The 22,418-nt window shown below is 46.6% G+C and overlaps 1 protein-coding gene across 2 annotated transcripts in view; it reads right to left on the reverse strand.

Moving 5' to 3' along the window:
• Positions 1–22,284, reverse strand: part of SLC9A5 (solute carrier family 9 member A5) — a 28,828-nt gene extending 6,544 nt beyond the window's left edge. The window contains exons 1-13 of one of the 2 annotated variants that reach the window (XM_069085758.1): positions 22,041–22,284; positions 16,028–16,330; positions 13,574–13,737; positions 12,340–12,418; positions 11,865–12,042; positions 9,260–9,480; positions 8,791–8,993; positions 7,890–7,979; positions 7,609–7,679; positions 7,045–7,174; positions 5,879–5,967; positions 5,542–5,668; positions 460–627 (exon numbers count right to left, since the gene is read on the reverse strand). In XM_069085758.1, coding sequence (XP_068941859.1) covers positions 460–627; positions 5,542–5,668; positions 5,879–5,967; positions 7,045–7,174; positions 7,609–7,679; positions 7,890–7,979; positions 8,791–8,993; positions 9,260–9,480; positions 11,865–12,042; positions 12,340–12,418; positions 13,574–13,737; positions 16,028–16,330; positions 22,041–22,230 — 2,013 coding nt within the window. In that variant the 5' untranslated portion in view covers positions 22,231–22,284. The remainder of the gene's footprint in view (positions 1–459; positions 628–5,541; positions 5,669–5,878; positions 5,968–7,044; positions 7,175–7,608; positions 7,680–7,889; positions 7,980–8,790; positions 8,994–9,259; positions 9,481–11,864; positions 12,043–12,339; positions 12,419–13,573; positions 13,738–16,027; positions 16,331–22,040) is intronic. The other variant, XM_069085759.1, reaches the window with a different exon arrangement.
• Between the last annotated feature and the right edge of the window lie 134 nt (positions 22,285–22,418).

Genomic DNA, 22,418 nt, shown 5'->3' on the forward strand with positions numbered 1-22,418 from the left:
TCTATCTATCTATCTATCTATCTATCTATCTATCTATCTATCTATCTATCATCTATCTATCTATCTATCATCATCATCATCTCCACTAGAGAAAGGACTATAGGATGGACTTGGAAGGGTTAAGGGGATACACAGGCAAGCCACAATCCCTGAGACCTTAAAAAAGTAGGGCAGCTCTAAGCAGTCAGCTGGGCCCCTACAATCATCATCATCATTATCTCTCACATGTATGTAACACTTTACTGTTTGTCATTCCCTCACAATGGCCCATCTTGGGTTGCCTGTTTTCCACATCTCTCTTGCTCTCCAAGACTGGCTCCAGGCAGGGAAGGGCAGAGTGCCCAGAACTCCCCACAAGCATCAGCCTTAACCAGCAGCCACAAAGGGAAAGGATGAGGTCTGACACTGTGAAGGGGATGGGAGAATCTGGGTGAGAGAGATGACTGGGGAGGGCCTTACCTTCCGTCCAGCCTTCCGGAGCCGCAACTTGCTCTTAGAGAGACACACATTGTGCTTGGTGGACTTGAAGGACTCCAGTCTCCGCTTCATGTTCTGTTGAAATACTTCCTTATCCTGTCGGGCCTGGGCATCCTCTGAGATAAAATGGCGGCTACAGCTGGCCTTGTACTACAAACAACAGCCCTTGGTGAGGCCTAGCCAGTGCCACGCCGTGGCCCCACAAGGGCCCCTGCGGGTCATCTTTGATCTTCTCTTTCAATCCCTTCTCCTCCTTCATCTGCCAAGTCCTAGCTCCTAGGACTAGAGCTGGGAAGAGGCCATCTAGTCTAGTTCAGGGGTTTGTAACCTTGTTGTGTATCCTGGGCCCCTCCAGCAGCAATGTGGAGAAGCTGATGGACCCCTTCTTAGAATCATGTTTTTAAATGTACAAAATACACAGGATCACAAAGGAAACCAATTCTATTGAAATATATGTGTGTATGCACACGTCAGTATGTATGCATAATAGTTATCAAAATATTTTAATGTGAAAATATGTTTAATATGAATGTATATATAGAGCCTATATCAGATTACATGCCATCTTGGGGAGGGAGAAGGAGAGGAAGGTGGAGGAAGGAAATTTAAAACTCAAAATCTTATGGAAGTGAATGTGAAAACTAAAAATTAATTAATTAATTTTAAAAATGTTTTTTAAAAGTTCACACACCGCAAGTTAAGAGCCCCGGATCTAGTCCAATCCCTTCATTTTACAGGTGAGAAAACTGAGGCCCAGAGTTGAAGCCCAAGTGACATGCCTAAAATCATTCATTTACTAAATAGGAAAGCTGGGCTTCAAATCTGGGTCTTCTAATTCAAAATCTAAAGCTCTTTCTCCTATACCACACTATACCTATCCCCAGCTCTCTATTCCAATGCCTGACCATATAGGTATAGGTCCACAGCATCACCCACTACTACAATAGGCTCCTCACTGGTCCTTCGATCTGGGTTTTTTTCTCATTGATAATAATTTCCATTTTTCCTGCACTTTACTAACAATAACATAATCATAACAACTGGATATGGAGTATGTAGATTTGGGTTCCAAAACATCCCAGGGATTCCATTGCTGGCTGGAATGCCAAAATGAGAAACTGGGGTAGAGATCACCAGCAATCCTAGTTTCACCTAGCCCTTTCAGTCTTGCCCCAAGTTGATTTGCATGCAAGTAAAGGCATGATGTGGATAAAAAAGAGCCAGTTATGGTGGTTCCTTTTGTACTTTTACTAAGTGGAGTCCCTGGGATGTTTTGAAAGAACACAAACTCGATGACAGAAATTGGAAGCAATTTCCTAATCCCAAGTCAGATAGGAGACTAGGATCAAGGAACCTGAGTCCAGCAAAAAGAAAAATAATTCAAATAAATGGTGAACTTTAAAATGCCAAAGGGCTTCTCTAGCTAACTGGTCAGATGCTACTGACAGCACAGAAGCACTAAGGATAGCCCTATAGCTATAAACTAAAGAGCTCATAGGCTTTTTCCCCATGACAAGTGTAATATAGTAGATTCCTTTTGTTTAGGTCCCTTACAATGCTCAAATTCTGTGATTCTGTGATTTTGCTATGCTATATGATCAAATATCTTTTTCTCTGAACTAATATGCACTCTGGTTGAACAAGTGAAAGTAAACACATTGATGGGGGCTCATGAACTATGAGTTTACTGATCACCAAAATTCCTTGAATCTGAGGTACATTCCTGGGGACCTATGTAGGTGAGGGCTCCAGGTGCTACATATCACTAGGTCTCAGTTTCCTTGTCTATGAGATGAGCTCTGAGGTCTTTACAAGCTCTGAATCTATCTTTCATCTAGTGCTTCAATAATCTATGATTTCCTCTGGGTAGGTACTTCTTCAACCAGTGAAAATTACAGTGTCTTCAAGCCTTAGAGTATAATCTCCATAAAGTGCCATGGCCAAAACACTCATCACTCCGTGGCTAACTGTCTGGTGAGGAGCTGCTCCAAACACAGTGAGGCTAGCTCCCGGACAATGGAAATAGAGTCTGGTCACTGGGACTGTCCTTGAAGTCTTTCCAGCTCTATAAGACCTGCCAGGGCTTATGTTCTGTTGGCATCAGCCTTCGAGACCCCAGGGTCACCCACACAATATAACGAGACATAGAAGTTGGATTTCAGTGGAAGAGAAGTACTTTGAGCTCCATCTTACAGATAGAAAAACTGAGGCCCAGAGGAGCTAAATAATTTGCCTGAGATCATAGAGCTAGTATGATACATCCAGGCAGTTTGGTGGTACAGTGCATGGGATGCTATATATGAAATCAGGAAGACCTGAGTTCAAATGACACCTCATACATTTATCAGCTGTGTGACCCTAGGCAAATCACTTAATCTGTCTAATTCAGTTCCCTCATCTGTAAAATGGGGATAGTGATAAGAACTATCTCATAGGGTTGCTTTAAAGATAAAATGAGATAATATTTACAAAGATCTTAGCAAACCTTAGAGTGCCAAATGAGGGCTATTATGATGATGATTATCAGGGGTAGAACTTGAACCCAGGTCCTCTGACTCCAGAGCCTCTTTCCACTGTTTCCTGGTGGGACATAATTAGAGGTGCGCAATGTAAAAATTAATCTGGTCATCTGGACCAGATGGATGAGTGAAGTAAGAGAAAGAGCTCTGGACTCAGAAGATCTGGGTTTGAATTCCGGCTCTTCCACTTCCCACTATTTAAAACATGATCATGGTTGTGTCTGATCACACCCTCTCCTCCTCCCCCTACCAGGAAACAGGTTGGCACAATGGAATGAACAGGGGCTCTGGAATCAGAAGATCCGATCCCAGTCCTACAAGCTGTATGAACTTGGGCAAGTCACTTGACTTCCCTTTGCCTCAGATGCAAGGGTTGGAATAGATGGTCTTTGGATTCCCTTCCAGTTCTGGATCTACCATCCTAACATCCCCATTCAAAATCCTTCGATTCTTGTATCATCTACAGGAGGAAGCCCAAACTCCTGATTCTGGAATTGAAGGTCATTTACAATCTCTTGCTACCTTACCTTTTCAGTCTTATCTCACCTCATTTTCTGCTTTGCTGTTGTTCACTTGTTTCAGTCGTGTCCAACTCTTTGTGACCCCACTTGGGGTTTTCTTGGCAAAGATACTGGAGTGGTTTGCCATTTCCTTCTCCAGTTCATTTGCCAGATGAGGAAACTGAGGCCAACAGGGTAAAGTGACTTACTTGCCCAGGGTCACACAGCTAGGGAGTGTCTGAGGCCAGATCTGAACTCAGGAAAAGGAGTCTTCCTGGCTCTAGGACTGGCACTCTATCCACTGTACCACCTAGTTGCCCCCTTTTCTATCCCAGAAAAACAGGACTAATTGCCATTCATCGAAACAATAAGAAAAATAGCTAACATTTATATAGTTCTTACTATGTGCATCAAACATATCTTGTGCTTTCTCATATCTCAAAATTTAAAATTCTCTATCTCTTTTTCTCCTTCCTTCCCTTACGCATCTCACACACACATACACACACACACAGAGTCCTCTCCCCAGGCAAAATCCTGACCATTCTTCAAGACCCAGCTCTCAAATGCCACCTCCTCCAGGAAGGATTTGGTAATTTCCCAAATTGAAAGTAATGTCTATTTCCTTGGTCCTCATATGAAACTTGGCATTTCTTTTCCTCTCACTACTGAACTGACAATACCCCACGCCACAAACGTCAGTCCCCCAGTCTGATGCCCTTTTTTCACCTCTACTCTAAAGCTGTCCTTTTGTGCTCCAGCCTGCAAGGTCTGGCTGTCTATCAACCCAATGGGCTTTTATCACATTTTGCCCAACTCACTCACTTCATTTTCCACCCATGCATGGCATCTCCTCGGCTAAATTCTGAACTCGTCAAATTAGGCACCATGCTGTCTCCTCCTCCTCTGCCTCTGCTATGTATATATTCATAATCAATAATAAATCACCATGGTTCTAGCACCTGCAGGTTTGCAAATTGTTTTCTTGATGGCAACTCTCTAAGGTGAGAGGCAGCTCAGATGGTACAGTGGATAAAGCATTAGGGCTGAAGTCAGGAAAACTCGAGTTCAGATCTGATGACAGACACTTATTGTGACCCTGGGCAAGTCAGTTCCCCTCTGCCCTCAGTTTCCTCATCTGTATAATGGGAATAATGATAGTATCCAACTCCCAGGATCAGATGAGATAATATTTGCAAAGTGCTTTTCAAACCTTAAAGTGCTAAATAAATTATGATGATGATGATGATGATGGTGATGATGGTGATGATGATTATGATGGTGATGATGGTGATGATGATGATGATGGTGATGGTGGTGAGGATGATGGTGATGATGATGATGATGGTGATAACTCTCTAGCAGAAAGGGCTTTGCTACTTGTTCCCTGTATGGCCTTGGGCAAGTCTCTCCTCTCTGAATCTTACTCTCTCTATTTTTAATATAAAGCTCAGAGGTTCTTAACCTTTTCTGCCTCATAGACCCTTCTGCCTTTCTCAGAAGAATGGTTTGGATTTTTTTTTGTCGTTGTTCTTTAATGAATTTGATGTAACTGAAAATAAAATAAAACTGAATTTAAACCAAATCTGAGAGCAAGCCTCAGGCCACTGGGGCCCAGTCAGGCCAGGAGGGACCAAAGATTGCATAAGATAAAATGCCTAGGGTTAGGAAGGAAGTCAATTATATTGAGATCTGGTTAACAAAATGTGTTTTTGAATAGCTCCTGTACCTAGCCTAAGAATTCCTAGTAGGAGGTGATCCCTTTCAGCTCCGGATTCCAGGTAATTAGTACAAGGCCTTTCTATGCACTTCACAGATTAAGAGAAGGAAAGTCAGTATCAGAGTCAGGACTCGAACCTGGGTCTTCTCAGTCCAAGTCCAGGGCTCTTTCCATCACTCTATGGAGCCTCCCTCCCACATAGCAGGTTCTGGGCAAGTGGTTTTGTTTTTGATTTTTGTTATTCGCCCCCCATCCCTGAGTCTTGGTTTCCTCCTGGCCAAAGGCCATGGAGGAAGGATTCTCTCCCCACCTATGTGCATCTCACCCTCCGGCGGGGCTTGTAGAGCCCTCCACTGAGCAGATGGTGCATGATGGCATCCTCCCGGTCCTTGCCACTCCGAACCGTGTCGATCACCTGTAGATCCAGGCAGGCACCGCTGCCACTCTCCCGCCTATAGGAAGTAAGCCGCAGGGGCAAACTGCAGAGAGGGGCTGCAGGAGCCTCAGGCCAAGCATGCAAATCTTCAGGGATCAATGAAGAGAAGGGAACCTGGGGTGTGATAAAGTGGAGCCTGGCACAGAGGTGGAGAAGGCTGGAGAGAGAGAAGAGGATGACACTTATAAAGGGGAGCCTAGCGTGGGGAGGAAGTGGTGGTACTTACAGCAGGTTGGTGACAGAGGTCTCTGCTGCAGAGTTCCGGTTCGGCATGGAGGGTAGCGTGAGCCCTGCTGAGGATAAGACGTGGCCCCCCTAAGGGTGTGAAGATGGGTTTCAGATGGATGCTTATGGCCTAGACTAGGTACTTCAACTCTAAACCAGGGCTGTCTGACCCCTTTCCCCAACACTCCATCACGATCACCCAGTTTAAGTGACATTGTGTGATGATCAACTATGAATGACTTATCTCGTCTCAGCTATTACAACGATCTAAGAAAATTCCAGGGTGGAAAATGCTATCTCCATCCAGAGAAAGAAGTGATGGACAAAGCATACTACTTTCACTTAAAAAAAATTTCCTGGGGTGGCTAGGTGACACAGTGAATAGAGCACCGGCCCTGGAGTCAGGAGGACCTGAGTTCAAATGCGGCCTCAGACACTTAACACAAAACTAGCCTTGTGACCTTGAACAAGTAACTTACCCCCAAATTGCCCTCCAAAAAAAGCAAAAAAAAAATTCCTTTTGTTCTATTTCCTCCTTCACAACACGACTAATATAGAAATATGTTATATGATCGAACATATATAACCTATATCAAATTGCTTACTGTTTTAGAAAGAGGGCAGGGGAGTCAGGGAGGAAGAAAAATTTGGAATTCAAAACTTTGCAAAAAATAGCTGTTAAAAATTGTCTTGACATATAATTGGAAAAAATAAAATACTATTTTAAAAAAACAGCCATCACCGTCTTTCAGAGACCACAAATTATTCAAGGCTATTTGCTACCACTCTAGTACTAGCCATTGCACCAGATGAGGGGTTTTGAATATTTTTTTGTGTTGCGAGCCCTGTTTGACAGTCTGGTCAAACCTATAGACCCTTTCTTAGAATCGTATTTTTAAAGGCACAAAAAAAGCACACCGGATTACCAAGAAAACCAATAAATAATCCATTAGATCGCAAACTCCCCAAAGACAGGGGTTATCTTTTGTTTTTCTTTATGTTCTCAGTCTTTAGCACAGTGCGTGGCCTGTAGTGGGCACTGACTGAACATAATGAAATAAATAGAGTTGTCAAAAATGTGTTTAAAAAGCAAGCTCACAGGCCCCAGGTTAAGGACCCCCCACAAGCCCAGCTTTGCCCCATCCACCCTGAGGAATTAAGGCCTACCTGGTCCACAAAACTGATGGCATCTCGGATGTTGAGTTTGTAGTACACATCCCAGATCTGGTCCCGGATACGGTAGGCAGACCGGCGCATCAGTAGCTGACTCAGGTATTTCTTGTCAAATTGTTCCCACCTAAAGAGGGAGATAGATCTGGGTACCTTAATGCTCCTTTCTCTTGAATCCCCTAAGGAGTCTGGAAAGACATTCTAAGATCTGTCTCTTGGAAGTAGGGGTCAGTAGAAAAGGCATTGGTCTTAAAAGATCTGAGTTCAAGTCCAGACTCCCACACTTACTAGCTGTGTGACCCTAGATAAGTCACTAGACAAGTCTCATTTTTCTCATCTGTAAAATGGTAACAAAGTCACTTGTGCTATCTGCCTCATCATGGGATAATGAAGAAACCTAGGTAAACCTCAAAGTATAAACTGTTCTTCTCTGGGGTCTCTCTTTCAAGATCTTCCCAGGTTGCTAGGCCTAAATAATAGCAGCCTATTTCTGCCCCCAGGGGCAGGGAGATGGCTGTTGAGGTGGCCTTTTCAAGAGGTGGGGAGAGGGGACACTCTCACCTGTCCCTCCAGTAGTGATAGCCATGGTGGCCAACTACATCTTCCACAGCTGCCAAAATGTGGTCAAAGGTCTATAAAAGGAACAAGAAAGCCCAGTCACAGCACTGTCCCTACTCCTAAAGGAGGCCCAGAGCTTGGGCATAAAATCAAAATTTCATATCTGGAGGAATCTGGACATAGTTCCTTCCTGCCCAAGAACCCTCCAGAAAGCCAGAAAAGAATGGGAGGAGGTAAGACAGAGAAGGGGCATTCCTTTGGGACCAAGTGTCTCTGATACCCACATGTTCATGCAGTTCCTGGTTCAAGGTGGGCTTGTGGTGATCACTTCGTTTCACTTTTAGCCATTTGACAAGAGGCTTTATGGTTAGACCCTGGAGAACAGGAAGGGAGACAAGACAGAGGTGAACACAGAGACTGAAATATGACTAGAAATACAAGCTGTCCATATCCTCCCTATGCCCCCTAATTTTCTCCCTTGCCATCTCCCACGGGATGAGACTAAACCCTTCTCTGATCTTACACAGTAACCCACAGGGCCTCAGCATCCCCCTAGAGTCCCTTTTCACAGCCATGGGAGGAGTTAGAAAGAGCTGGGTAGAGAATCAACGAGACAAAATGTTAGGTCTTGAAAGGACCTGGAAATGGAACATTGGGTCCAGTTTCCACTTTTTACAGGGAAGAAAATTGAGGACTAGAAAGGGGAAGAGTCTTCCCCAAGGTTCCATAATACATTGGACACCGAGCCAGGACTGGAATTCAAATCTCTTGACTTCCAGCTCTCCACCATGAGCTCAATAGACAGCTCTCACAGGAGGAAGAGAGTTCCTTCCTGAACCCAGAAGAATGGCACTGAAAGCAATGGAGCTTAATGGAACGAGGAGGGAATGGATATTATAGAGAAATGGCTTTTGGCTGGCAGTCAGAAAACCTTCCCAACCATTACAGTCGTCCAAAAACGGAATGGGCTGATTGGAGAAATAGGGATTCCCCGCTCCGAAAGGCTCCAAGTGGAGTCTGGATGAACGAACACCCACTGTGGGGTTTGGGGGAGAGGTTTGTAGAGGAGGGTCCTGTTTGTGCTGACCCTCAGATGCCTTTGAGGTCCTTATCTGGGATTCTGTGACAGACCCTACAGTGATGCCTCCTCTGCCCCCTCCCCCCCCTCCCTGCAGGCCCTCCCACCTGCACAATGACTGTGAAGAAGACCACCACGATGGTCGTTGCCACAAAGTAGTCCTTGGCAGGGACCTTGGTCTTATCCAGAAGGATGACGAGAGCAAAGGCCACAGCCCCTCGCAGGCCCCCATAGGACATCACCACCTGGTCAATCTTGTCCAAAGGGACCAGCCGGAACTGATTCAACGCCCATGTCTGCAGGACTACGCCTGCAGGGGAGGGAGGCCGGGTGGGAGTGGGAGCGGGGCAGGGGCGGGGGTGGGGAAGCCAGGTGGAGTTAGAGGTCAGGGCAGGGGAAGGAAGGGTCCAGGTTAAGGTCGGACAAGGGCTAGAGAGGTGAGGAGCAAGCAAAGGGTTTAAGTCAAGGTAGAGACAGGGGGCTTGGATCAAGGGAAAGAGACATAGGAGATAGGGTCGGGGGGATAGAGAGGATGATGAGAAGGAAACGGGAAGGCAGCCAGGCACAGGGCAGTACCGAGGGCACGGAAGAGCAGGATGAAGAACAGGGTACCAAGCACCAGCCCAGTGTCCCAGGCCCACTTAGAGGAGTCAACAGCAGAGATGCCAAGCAACATGAAGATGACAGTCTCAGCACAGCTGGCCAGGGTCTTCATGGTATACTTGACAGCCGTGCGGGACTTGTGTGAGATGTTAGCCTCCACATACTTCTTACAGCCCACACCGCACATCGTCACTCTGACAGAAAAACAGAAAGACAACAGAAAGGGATGTTAGAAAGGACAGCAAGGAGCTAGGGCTTCCACACCAAAGCACCATCCCAGAAATGCAGGGCCAGAATCATGTCCTCCCTGAGGATGTTCCCAGCATGCCTGCTGCCACGCCTCCAAGAAGCCTACCTACCATCTCCAGTGACAATGGCTCCTTCCTAGAAGCCTAATCTGCAGCTTCCTCACATTTGTCCTATATCTGTCCTCAGGGACCAAGGAGAACAATGCTAAGCCATCCTTCTCCTGACCAGTCTCTGGGGTTTGAACAGGCAGGAAGGAAATGAGGCCTCCAGGGGAAGGTGCTGGACAGAACTAAGAACTATAATCACAATGTCAGGGCTGGAGGGAATCTCACAGATTCTCTAATCCCAGGTTCTTAGCCTAGGGTCAATGAATTTGGTTTGGTTGGGTTTTTAAAATAGTTTGATAATTGCATTTTAATAAAATCAGTTGCCTTTGTAATCTCCTGTGTTTTATTTATGCAATTAAGACCCTTCTTCTGAGAAGGGGTCCATAGGCTTCACTAGACTGACAAATACACAAAAAGGTTAAGAACTCCCAATCTAGGGACGGGTAGGTGGTGCAGTGAATAGAGCACCAGCCCTGGATTTAGGAGGACCTGAGTTCAAACCTGGCTTTGGACACTTAATACTTACCAGCTGTGTGACCTTGGGCAAATCACTTAACCCCAATTGCCCTGCCCTCCCCTTCCAAAAAGAAAAAAAAGAATTCCCAATCTAGACCAACCGTTTCCTAAATGTAGAAAGTAAGGCCCATAGAAGGGAAAGGATTTCCCTCCAAGTCCCACAGTGGGTGGGCGACAAGGCCCAGATCAGAACTCAGGGTCCTGACTCCCAAGCCAGAGCTCTTTCCCTTAAACTATCACCTCCTTCATGAGAGGAGATAGCAACCAGAACAAGGGAGTCCAATGGGGTCTAACTTGAGGTCACCCCCAGGCAACAATTTAAGTTTTCTGGGAACACTTGGGTAAAAGGCACAGAGCCTCAGAATTCCCTGATTCTTATCCTCTGGACCAGCACAGAGCACAAAGAGAACTGCCAGGTTTGGTCCTGTCCAGAAGAATGGTGAAAGGATACCAAATTTTCCTCTGGGCCTCTCAGAATGTTCATTTTGGATCTGGACAGGTTAACAGAAATACTACCTTCCTGTGCCAGTTATTATTCCTAAATATTATTATTATTATCCTAGCAGAAATAATAATGATTTTTATAATAACGGCTATCTCTCGAGGACCCCATGGTTTAGAAAGGCAGCTAGCGGCAGGGAGGTGGCTCAGTGGACGGAGTGCAGAGGCCCGAGCTCATATATATCCACGGTCACACAGCCTTAGTTTCCTCATCTGTAAAATGGAGATTATAATAGCACCTACCTTGTAGAGTTGTGGTGAGGATCAAATGAGAGGTTAATTATAAAGTTAACCTTAAAGCATTATACAAATGCTAGCTGCCACTATTATCATTAGGCTCTCTTTCCAAATCACCTTTTGAGGTAGTACAAGCTCCATACCCATAATTTACAAATAAGAAAATTGAGGCTCAAAGGTGTAAGGTAATTTGCCTATGGTCCCAAGGCTAATAAGTGTGAGAGCTAGGGCTTGGACCCATCTCTTCTAACTGGAGGTCTATATTGCTGCTCCAAAGCAGAGAGTCTGGATACCTAACAGACTTCTGTCAAGTTATTTACAGGATCGCAGGGTTCAGAGGCGTGAGAGTTGGTTGGGATCTCAAAGTCTATCTAGTCCAACCTGTATCTGAGCAGGAATTCCTTCTACATCTCCATGAAGTGGTCATCCAGCCTTCACCTGAAGACCTCTGGTGACAGGGAACTCATTCCTTCCTAAAGCAACCCCCTTTTCCTTTGGGGTAGCTTCAATTATTAGGGAGCAGTTTTTCTTAAATGGTGCCTAAAAGGACCTCTCTTCAACAACTTCTACCCATTTCAACTAGGGGCCAAGCAGACCCAATCTAATACTTCTTCCACATAGTGGGAGGCAGCTAGCTTATTCCCACTGTCTTTTCTCTTCTATACTTAACATCTGCAGATCTTTGGACTTATTCCCATACAACATGATCTCCAGGGCCATCATCCATCCAGTTTACTTGCCTCTGGCTGTCCTCCAGCTTGTCAATCCCATTCCTAAAGGGTGGCAATCATCTCTTCCAAATTTGTCATTTTTACAGAAGAGATTGCCACTCACACAGGTGAAGAAGTTTGCCCAAAATCCTACAGGTGATAGGCAGTAGAACAGGGATGCCCACTGTCCTCCCTTTATCCTCTCCCTCCACCCCCCACCTCCACCCCCAGGCTTCTCCTCTGGTCCCAGGGACTCACGCAAGGATGGCAGAGAGCGAGGCCATCTCCGCTGTGAGGTAAGCCGCATAGGCCAAGAGGAAGACCAGCAGAGGCTCGATGATACGGACCCGCTTGGTGAAACGTGTGGTCAGGGCCAGGAGGAAGGCAAAAACTAAGCCCACGGCTGCCCCGCCCAGACTGACCACAAAGAGGGAGGCTGGGAAGGAGGCCCGGCTGTCAGCATGGCCCCCCCTTCCTCCCTCCCCCCACCCCAAACAAGTGGTAAAGAGGAGAAGGGTGATGCCTACTGCATTCCACCAGGGGCATCAGGGTCTCAGGAGCTAGACTCTTAGGCAGGCCAGAAACTGGACACTGAGGCTTCTGTTACCCCAGAGATCAGCTCTGCAAGCAGAGGTTTTCTCTCTCCTTCCTGGCTCTGAGAAAGGACTTAGCACCCCAGGGGAAAACGGAGGAGAGGACCCACTAGGCCAGCAAAGGGCAGGGAGATACTGACCGACTCCTTTCACATAGTCAATAGCCTGAACATTGACTGAGCCCATCTCCACGAAAGAGTTATACACCTTATACAGCACCTAAGTTAGAGGAGTTATAAATAAGATGTCATATTTCTACATAGCTTCAAGGTTTACTAAACACTTTCTTCACAACGTTACCCGCTTGAGAGGCAGATAATAAAAGGATTCCATCCTGCTAACCCCCACACCCTCCAAGAACAGGCAGTGTGGGGAACTCCCAGAATGGAAACTCTCCCCACTACTGCAGATTGGCAGCTTGTTTGTAGTTTTTGTTCTTAGAGCTTCTTGGGAACGCAGGAAAGTTAAGTGATACCCATGACCACATAGCTAGTAATGCAGGGATTATCAATCTCATTTTATAGATGAAGAAACAAAAGTTCAGAGAGAAAATAATAGCTAACATTTATATAAATCTTTAAGTTTTGCAAAGTACTTTACATATATCATTTGATCCTCATGAGAGTGAGGTGCTATGATTAGCCCCATTTTACAGATGAGGAAATTGAGGCTAGGAGAGGCTAAGTGACTTGTCCAAGGTCACACAGCAAGTAAGCCTCTGAGGCAGGATTCAAACTCAAATCTTTTGAACTCTAAGCCCAGCACTCTACCCACATGCGCTGCTTAGCTGCCTCTCTGTTTCTACAACATTCTAAGGTTTACAAAATACTTTCCTTGCAACAATCCTGTGAGGTAGGTAGTATAAGTCTTAATATGCCTATTTTACAAATGAGGAAAGCAAGGCAGAAAGAGATACAACCAGAAACAAGCAGCTAGGTGTACATTGTGCAGTAGATGTGGACTTGGAGTCAGGAGAGTTCAAACCCTGCCTCAGACACTTGCCAGCTGTGTGATTCTGGGGCAAAGCACTTAACTGCTCTCTACCTCGGTTTCCTCAGCTGTAAAATGGGAATAATAATAGCACCTGCCTCACAGGGTTATCATGCAGATCAAATGAGATAATGTATTTATATAAAGCATTTTATAGTGCTATATAAATGTCAGCTATTATTATTATTTATATAACAAATTAAGGGCAGAGTCTGGCATTATGGACCCCCCCCCCAACACACACACACACACAAACACACACACAATTTAACCCATTAGATTGGTCAGCTCTGAGCCCTGGTCTGCTAGGAGAGAGAAGAATTCCATGGAACCCAGGGCGGATGGCCCTACACGGCCCTGCCTGCCCTCCACTGGTGCCCTCACCACTGTGACCGCATCGTTGAGCAGTGACTCTCCAAATACTATGATGAAAAGCGTCTCGTTGACATGAACCTCCTCAAAGACGGCCAAGACAGCCACGGGGTCCACGGCAGAGATCAGGCTTCCAAAGAGCAGGAAGTCAAGCAAGCCAGCTTGGACAGTGGGAGCTATGGGGGGAGAAAGAGAGAGAGAGATACCACAACCCCAACCCCCCGCCAGAGGACTCCTCACCTCTCCACTCCACTCCAGAGGCAAAAGCAGAAGGTGCCCACAAGCACCACAGTCTAAGGAAAACCAACCAGTGGGAGCCCAGCCCGAGTCCCATCCACCACAATATTCAGCAGTGGTGTCAAAGGGGCCACTAAATCTTTAGGACAAGATGATCACTGTTTAGAAAACCACATATGAACATCATCTAGGTTTTACTGTATTTTCATTTAGTCAAACATCTCCCAATTACATTTTCATATCTGATTTAGTCAGGCACCATCTCTGATTCCCCCAATGCACAAGATAGAGAGAGCTTTGGACTTAGTGGCCATGTGGCTGAACTTTAGCTTCTGGGGGTCTGTTTTCTCACATGGGAGAGCTCGAGGGTCCCTTCAGGCTCTGAAGTCTGCAGACCCAGCTTCGTTCCTCTTAGCTATGTGGCCAATGACAAGCTAACTCACTGTCCGTTCTGAACCGGTTTCTCCATTTCTAAGAAGGGGATAATGCTGTTTATACAAGCTATCATGTGGGGTTCATAGGATCACAGATGAAGGGGAAGGAAGAGGGAAGGGAATAAGTATCAATTAAGTGCCTACTGTGTGCCAGGCATTGGCCAAGCATTCTACAAATACTATCTCATTTCAGCCTCACAAGCCAGGGAGGTAGGCACTCTTATCACCATCCCCATTTTATAGATGAAGAAACTGAAGCAAAGAGAAGTTAAGAGACTTGCCGAGGGTCACACAGTTCATGTGTCACAGACCAAATGCAAGTTCAAGTCTTCCTGACTCTCTTACTCTCCCCACTGCACCACAGGACTTAGAGGCATGAAAGCATGAGTATGGATCTTGCTTCAGACACTTACTGACTGTGTGACCCTGGGTAAGTCACTTAGCCTCTGTCTGCCTCAGTTTCCTCATTTGCAAAATGGCAATAATAATAGCACCTACCTCACATGGTTGTCAAATGAATTAACAGATGTAAAGCTGTCTGAGAGTTTTCTTTTTTTTTAAATATATTTTTATTTATTTATTTTTGCTTTTTGGAGGGCAGTTGGGATTAAGTGACTTGCCCAAGGTCACACGACTAGTTTTTGTGCTAAGGGTCTGAGGTCAGATTTGAACTCAGGTCCTCCTGACTCCAGGGCTGGTGCTCTATTCACTGAGCCACCTAGCCGCCCCTTGTCTGAGAGTTTTCTGGTGCTCTCATATTTCCACTGGCCCCAGGTCTCTACACTGGCTCTAGCCTGTTGAGCTTCCAGGAAAGGAAAGCCAGGACAGAAGAGGCTGAGGCCTGACAATGGGGGAGCAGAGCTCTATCTGGCAGGGCTGCGAAGTGGCTCAATGGATGTTGAAGGGATAAAGAAAGCAAGCCACATGGTGCGATGGGTTCCCCATCCCTCCAGCCCACACCCAGCTGGATCCCAGCACTTGTTCAGCTCTGGGAGGCTCAGGAGCCCTGGCAGCTCAGCTGCCACTCTGGAAGGCAGACACAGACAGACTCAGCTGGGGAAGAGCAGTCTCCAGGCTCTGAGGACTCTCCCATAGGGCTTCAGAGGCCTCAGACCTCGTAGGACACTAATTTGTTAGGTGACCTTGCACAAAATATAGGACCTCCCTGAGGCTCCATTTCCTTAGTTATAAAATGAAAGCGTTTCATCACAGACTGGAAGATATGGAAAGTCCCTTCTAAAAATAATAACCCAGCTTTCTATAGAGCTTCCAATACAACAACCCTGTTCCTCAATTCCATCTGAAGTGAGGGCAGAGATGTTGTCATGGAAAGAGCCCTGGTCTTGTATACAGGAGAGGCCTGGGTTCAAATCTCAGCTCTGAGACTTAGTTGCTTGTCATTGACCAAATCACTCAATTTCTCCCAGTCATCTATAAAATGGGGATACTAATACAAGCCCTACCTGACAGGCAGGTAATGCATAGGGACCATTATTAGCATTATCCTCATTTTACATAAAGGGAAACTGAGGCTTAGATAAATTAAATTGTTTGACAAGGTCACACAGGTAGAAAGAGGCAAAGCGGGGATTCTGACCTGTGTTCTCTGACTCTAATTTCATGATATGATGCTGTTTCCATTACTCTGAAAGCTAGCAACCTCTCTCAAACATCAAGGACAAGCATCTTTGTTCTTCCCAGGTTTATGAGAATAAAGCAATAGAGATCATGCAGCCACACTTTCCCTCTTTCAGCCCAGGTCCCAGAGATTCCCAGGGAATGGAATCAGACTCACCCATAAGCCCAGCCTGCTGGAGGCCCCAAAGAGCAGCGCCTGTAGTGAAGGAGTTCCACAGTGTGCCCACCACAGCATAGGTCAGAATGGCCCCCAGGTTGTCAAAGAAGAGCCGGCTGGGCATGAAGTAGCCCGAGTCAAGTACAATAGGGGGTAGTAGGAAGAGGAAGAAGGTACCCGGCTCCAGCTGGTACTCTGCTTTCTTGGCCACAGCCAGAACAATGCCTCCCAGCACCAGACCCAGCAAGATCAGCAGGCAGCTCTCGGGAACAACAGAAGTCACCTTCCGGGAGAGGTGGAAGACTACAAGGAAAAGCAAAGTCAAACAACTGTTGGGTAAGTCCAGGGTTAGACACAGTGGAGAAAAACAGACTTATCTGCCCCCTGCGGGCTTCCATTTGATTGATGGAAGACATGCTATCTAAACGTGAAGTGTAACAATGTCACTGGCCTTCCTTGAATCCCTGCTGGGCAATGAATGACCTGTCCCCTCTGACTTCACATAGCACTTTGCTCTACCCCTCTCTAATGAACCAATCATGTAACTATAATATGTAATATATTATAATGATTGGTGTTTGTGAGACACAGGATAGTGTGTAGCCTTGGAGTCAGTAAGCTGACACATACTAATTGTATAACCACAGGTACACATTTAACTGCTCAGGGATCCAGGCAACTCTCCAACTTTTGTGTTGTCAATAATTGTGTTGGGGAAGGAAGTCCCCAAACTGGGGAAATAACAGGTCTTGACGCTCCAAAAGTCTGCATAGGTATTTTAGCCTTCCACTAGATTGTAAGTTCCATGAGAGCAAGAAATTTATCTTATCTAGGCTGTGTATCTTGCCTAACACTTGGCACAATGCTCTGTACACAGAAAGCCTTTATTTAGATGTTTGTTGTGTTGGATTGTTCCTCAGTGCTTCCAAAGAGCCTTGATTGTATCAGTTTGGGAACTCCTTCAACCAACTGTCAAGTCATGCACAAGTCAAGGCATCACTCCAAGATGTCATTGGTTCTCTTGGAAATGAAATATGAACAACAATAGCCTGTGACTTGGTAGATGGTTTCATGGTGCCTATGGCTCTGGAGATGAGTATTTCTGTACTTAGCCAATCTGGTCCTAAGAAGACAGGCACCTCTCTAGTAAACACCAGACCCAGACTTGATGTGTTTCCACTCTGGTGGGACATGCCTGCCTTTATGCTTTCATCACCTCAAAGAACCCAGGATCATAAGGAGTAGGGCATTAGTTGAGAGTCTATCAGAGATGGTCATGGTTTCCTCAGTGGAAATAGCATTAAAGCAGATGTATTACCATTTGCTTGGAGTTTCCATCTGATTGTAGATGAAATCTCCCATTGTTGTTAGTTCCTCCATTAGGAAGTGAACTCCTTGGAAGGAGGGACTGCCTCTGTTTTTCTATTTGTCTCCCTAGCACAGTGCTTTTGGTATAATAAGGGCTTAATAAATACTTTTTTTCATTCAATCTTACCATCTGTTCTGCTACTGTATATATCCCATTCCCCACCCCACCTCCAACTCTCCAGCCTCTTACTTGGAGAATCATAATCAAGTCCCAATACTGCCTTTGCTACTGGAAAGAGTGTATTAATAAGCTCCCCTTATGTCTCTACTCACCATGCCTATGATTCCCCAAACCAAACACCATTTCCTATATGTGTTGTCTCACCCTCTTTGAATGTAATTCCCTCAGCACAAGAGTTAACTTTGGTTTTATATGCCCCATGCCTGGTCCAGTGCTTGGTACATAGTAGCCATTTTCATGTATTTGTTCATTCAGGCTACAGGTGATCTGGGAAGGTTTTTTGTGGGGTGGGGTAAACAGGTGAACCAAGCAGAGAAGGGCAGACAGGATTTGGATAGGTAGAAAGGAAAAGGGCTCAGGATAGGGAGCATCAGGGTAACTGAACCACTTGAAACTTCTCTTACATGTCTACTAACCCAGAGCCCAGCTCAAGAGGGCAGGCAAGTCAGTGCCCAAAACTATAGGTAATTCTTAAGGGTCTGGGGGTAGGAATATGGTATCCATTGTGAACATCTGGAATTGAATCCATACCTCCCACTGTTCCTCTAAACAACCACTTCAGTATGGGCAAACTAATTATTTGATCTTGGTTATTTTATTGTCAAAAGGGACGTTGGAAGACTACCTAGATCTCTTAATGACTTTCAAGATTATCCATCATTTTATAGTCTCAGAGTCTCAGAGAGGGAAAGTATAATTGAGTAGAATTGGAGTTTTAACTCAGGACCTCTTACCAGTACTTATTTCTCTTGCAACAGCCTGGCTAATTTTGCTCTCTCCTCCCTGACCTGCCCCACCTTCTGAAGTGCCCTTCTTCAAGGTCCAGCTGAAACCTCACCATCTCCATCCTCTCTGTCTACCCCAATGACCTCCCTCTTCTGATGCCCTGTAGAACTTACTTCCATGTGCCCCTATCGTTAAGCTTTATATTGTTAGTTTGTATGTATTCATGTCCTGTCTTCCCAGACAGATTACTGTGTTTATGTATCCCTCACAGTTCCTGCGTGGGCTAAAGACCTTGGCCCTGCTGTGAAAGAAGTCATGAAAAAAGAGAGAAGGGGGTGGGGAAGAACAGGAATGAGTGCTTTAGGAAAATCTGGCGGGTTCCTCTGAAGACAGGTAGCATCTCCCTCCCAGACCAGGGGCTACCATTCTTGGCCCTCTCCGATTGGTGGCCTCAACATCAAGAAGCAGCGCTGAGGAATCCAGGAATCCAGGCCACCATGAAACAGACAGCTAGACAAAGGCATACACCCTGATCACCTACACAGAGATAAATACAGATCCTAAACCACAAATATCAGAGCTGGAAAGGACCATAGAGTTCACCCACTCCAGGCCTTTCATTTTAAAGAGGAGAAAACTGAAGGAAATTAAAAGACTTTCCCAAAGTGATACAGGTAGACAGGGGACTTCAGAAACAAGACTGACCTCAAGTTCACTGACATCAGTCAGTCTCCTGTGTCTCAATTAGCACCTGCAATCAGCCTAGTACTCAACTTTTTTTCTGCCTACATCCTACGTCTACAATGAGACTGAGAATCCCCTAGGACAGGTACTCATGCTTCTTGATGCCCACCCCAAGATCAGTCTTCCATATAATTCTCTGTTGTTGATCATCAATAATATTAATGGACAAATTCCCCTTCTTCTGGAAGAAGGTTAGAATTAATTTCTACTACCACTCCCCACACTAAAAAAGACAGTTCATTTGCTTTTCTGGTACTGTCAAAATACTCATCCTTCCCCAAAACCCCAAGGAAAATTGGTACAATGGAACATAGGCCCTAGACCTGGAAGACTGTCAGAGATCTCTCAATCCCCCAGTTTTACAGATGAAGAAACCGAGGCTCAGAAAATATTAAGTTGGAAGACAGTATGGCTAGTAAGTGGCAGTGCCAGGATTCAAACTCAGGTCTTCTGACTCCAAACCAAATCATGTTTTCTCTTTTACAATGTCTCCTCTAAAGTGAGGGATAGGAGAAGATGGGATGTCTGTTTAGCCTGCATATCCCAGGGGATAAATAGTGGTCTTTTGGATGAAGAACTCCATGTTTGAAGGTGGATGTGTATGTGTGTATGTGTGTGTGGCCTGCCTTCATCTATCCTCAGAAGGAAGGCCTCTCTCTCCCATTTCCTATCATTTCTTCCAAGCTAGAAGAAGCATCATGATTTATGGGGGAAACTGCAGTAATATCAGAGCTTAATAGTGCTCCAAATGTCAGGCCGAAACTCCCCTTGGTCACTCATTAGCAATACAAATTCTGGGCCATCCAATCCCAAGGGCATATCCTGCTGCCTTTCTCTGCCTGCTTCCTGGCCTTGTAAAAGCTCTTCCCACGTTGATCTTACAGACTGACAGATCATCCTTCCCTTTACTTCTTTACCTTCCTCCTACTTCTTCCCAGGCACCAAGGCATACCCCCTCCCCTGCACCTCTATCTGCCTCCAGTGACCCTGGGTGCTCAGAGCTTCCCTTCCCAAAGTCAGAGTGATGCTTGGTCCTGTGAATGGGGGAGCAATCCTTCTGATCCCCAAGGCCATTTCTGAACTCTACTTTCTGTGATTAGTCTGCTGCAGCAGAAGGGGACAGTCATTTTCCACCTCTGGCAAAATCCCAATCAGCCTGAGCTGTCTCCCTGGGTTTCCCTGGATTCTAGGTTACAGAATCTATCCGTGAAGGCTGCACAGTGGCAAGGCTAGGGTACAGGCAGTGCCAGTCAGCAGCCATGGGGAAAGAATAGCAATTGTCAGCTGTAATCAGCCACATACACCCATCTTGTGGAGCCACAAACACAACAACAAAGGGGAAGGAATGGGATCCTGAGGGAGGGGTTCCTCATTTCAGGAGTGAGTGTGTGTGTGTGTGTGTGTGTGTGTGTGTGTGTGTGTGGTGGGGGGGATGGTGCTGTACCAGACTGGCTGCTTTACTGAATATGAGGATGGGGCAGTGATATTTCAGGGAGGCAGCCGTAATCCAGATGAATAAAAGCCCAGAGTCAGGGAGTAGTAGTAACAGTAAGGTAGGAGGGACCAAGGATTCAATCCCAACAACAATAAATATTTATTAAGTGTAAACTCCATGCAAAGTACAGTTCTGGATGCAAGAAATACAAAGACAGAAAACAAACCAAGAGTCACCTGCCCTCAAGGAGCTTACATTCTGGGGGGGGGGGGGGTTCTCTCTCTCTCTCTCTCTCACACACACACACACACACACACACACTGTGATTTCATGAGTATAGGAGACTGCTTATAAGGAAACTCCCTATAGTTAGTATTACAGAGAGTTGCCTAGAGCAGAGAGGACTTGAACCCAGGTTCCCAAGCCAGCTCTCCATCATGATACATTTACAGGGGTAAAGGAGAGAGCCAGAAAAAGTGCTCCAGGAAAATCTGATCAGAGACAATAGTTGTAGCTACAGAGAGGAGGGAAGGTTTTGTGGAGGAGATGGCACCTTAGCTGAACCCTAAAGGACTAAGGATTCTAAAAGGCAGATGTCTAGGCTACCCCCACATCTGGGAGCTTGCCTTGAAGTGGAACAAGTTATGTTGAGCAGCCCAGCACTGGGCAACCAGCCAGCCTGGAAGCACCCAGAGAATAAAGGACAGCAGGGGGAGGCAGGGGGTGGGCAAAGTAGGCAGCCACCTAGGACGCCATGATGAAGGGTTGCAAGGAGGGCCACTTTTAAATAGTCCTTCCTATAGACATACATTTCATTAAGATAAAAAAATTCCACTCCTCTTCACCAACACGGATTTATTTTGTGTTGTCAAGTCGTATGTTATAGTGAAGGCTAAAGGGCCGGTGGGAGATGGCATAGAACTCACATAATTGGTAAATCTTGCCTGGGACCTGGCTGGGCAGCAATATTGAAGTCCAGGATAGCTGCGTTCTGGGGCCGGCTCCACTGAGAATTCCCTATGTGACAGGGCCAACTCCACTACCCCACTACTAGTGTCTCACTTTTCCCTATTGTTGCAGAAGGGGAAACTAAGTCTCCCACTTCGAAACTTCCCTGGAGAAAAGCAGAGGACCAGAGGGGCAAGGGTGCAGGGGAGAGGGGGCATCACGGTGAAAGCAGAAGCGGGGAAGGCTGAAAGACAGGGCGCCGGGGAGGGACGGTGAAGCAGAATGGAGACTGGAGACAGAAAAGTGGGGTGCTCCGCAGAGGCGGGGGCTGGGAAAGCAGAGCTGAGAAGCAACCCCTGCGAGAAACCAAGGTAGCAGAAAGAGAAAGGAAAAAAAGGGGAGCAGGAAGGGTGGAAACCCGAATCTGCAGATTCGAAATCTCCAGGTGTCGCATGCAGGGGAGAGAGGAGATGTGGGGTGCTTGGTAACTGGGGGCAGAACGGGGGGAGAAGGATGGACAACAATGCACGATCCGCATGTCAAGGGGGGGGGGGGGAGGCGAGCGGACACGGGGCTTCTGGATGGGACGGGGCAAGCTCTGGCGCACTCACCGATCTTGGCTAAGCTGGCCACCAGAATCCACAGGGCTACCAGGTAGGGCGCCTCCACCTCGTGCCACTGCCAGCGCAACAGCGGCAAGCCCGCAGGGGGCAGGACGGACTCTCCGGCTGCCCTGTCGTCCACTCCCGCCCCTGCCCCGGGCAGGGGCATCCCCAGAAGGGGCAGTATAGCCTGCAGCATCTTCCTCCGGCCTGGCCCGGCCCGACTCGGCTGCCGACAACCTCGTCCCCACGCCTGCCTCAGCCGCCGCCACAGCTGCTGCCACCGCCTCCCGGGCGCCCCCGCGTCACAGGCACGTGGCGCTCGCTCCCCCCAATCCCATTTCCGATCCCCCCAACCCGGAGTCCGCACCCCCCCCCCAAACGTAT

This window comes from Petaurus breviceps, unplaced genomic scaffold, assembly GCF_028583685.1.
Source record: "Petaurus breviceps papuanus isolate PSGF00001 unplaced genomic scaffold, PetGlider_PUasm1.0 176, whole genome shotgun sequence".
Classification (NCBI taxonomy): domain Eukaryota; kingdom Metazoa; phylum Chordata; class Mammalia; order Diprotodontia; family Petauridae; genus Petaurus; species Petaurus breviceps.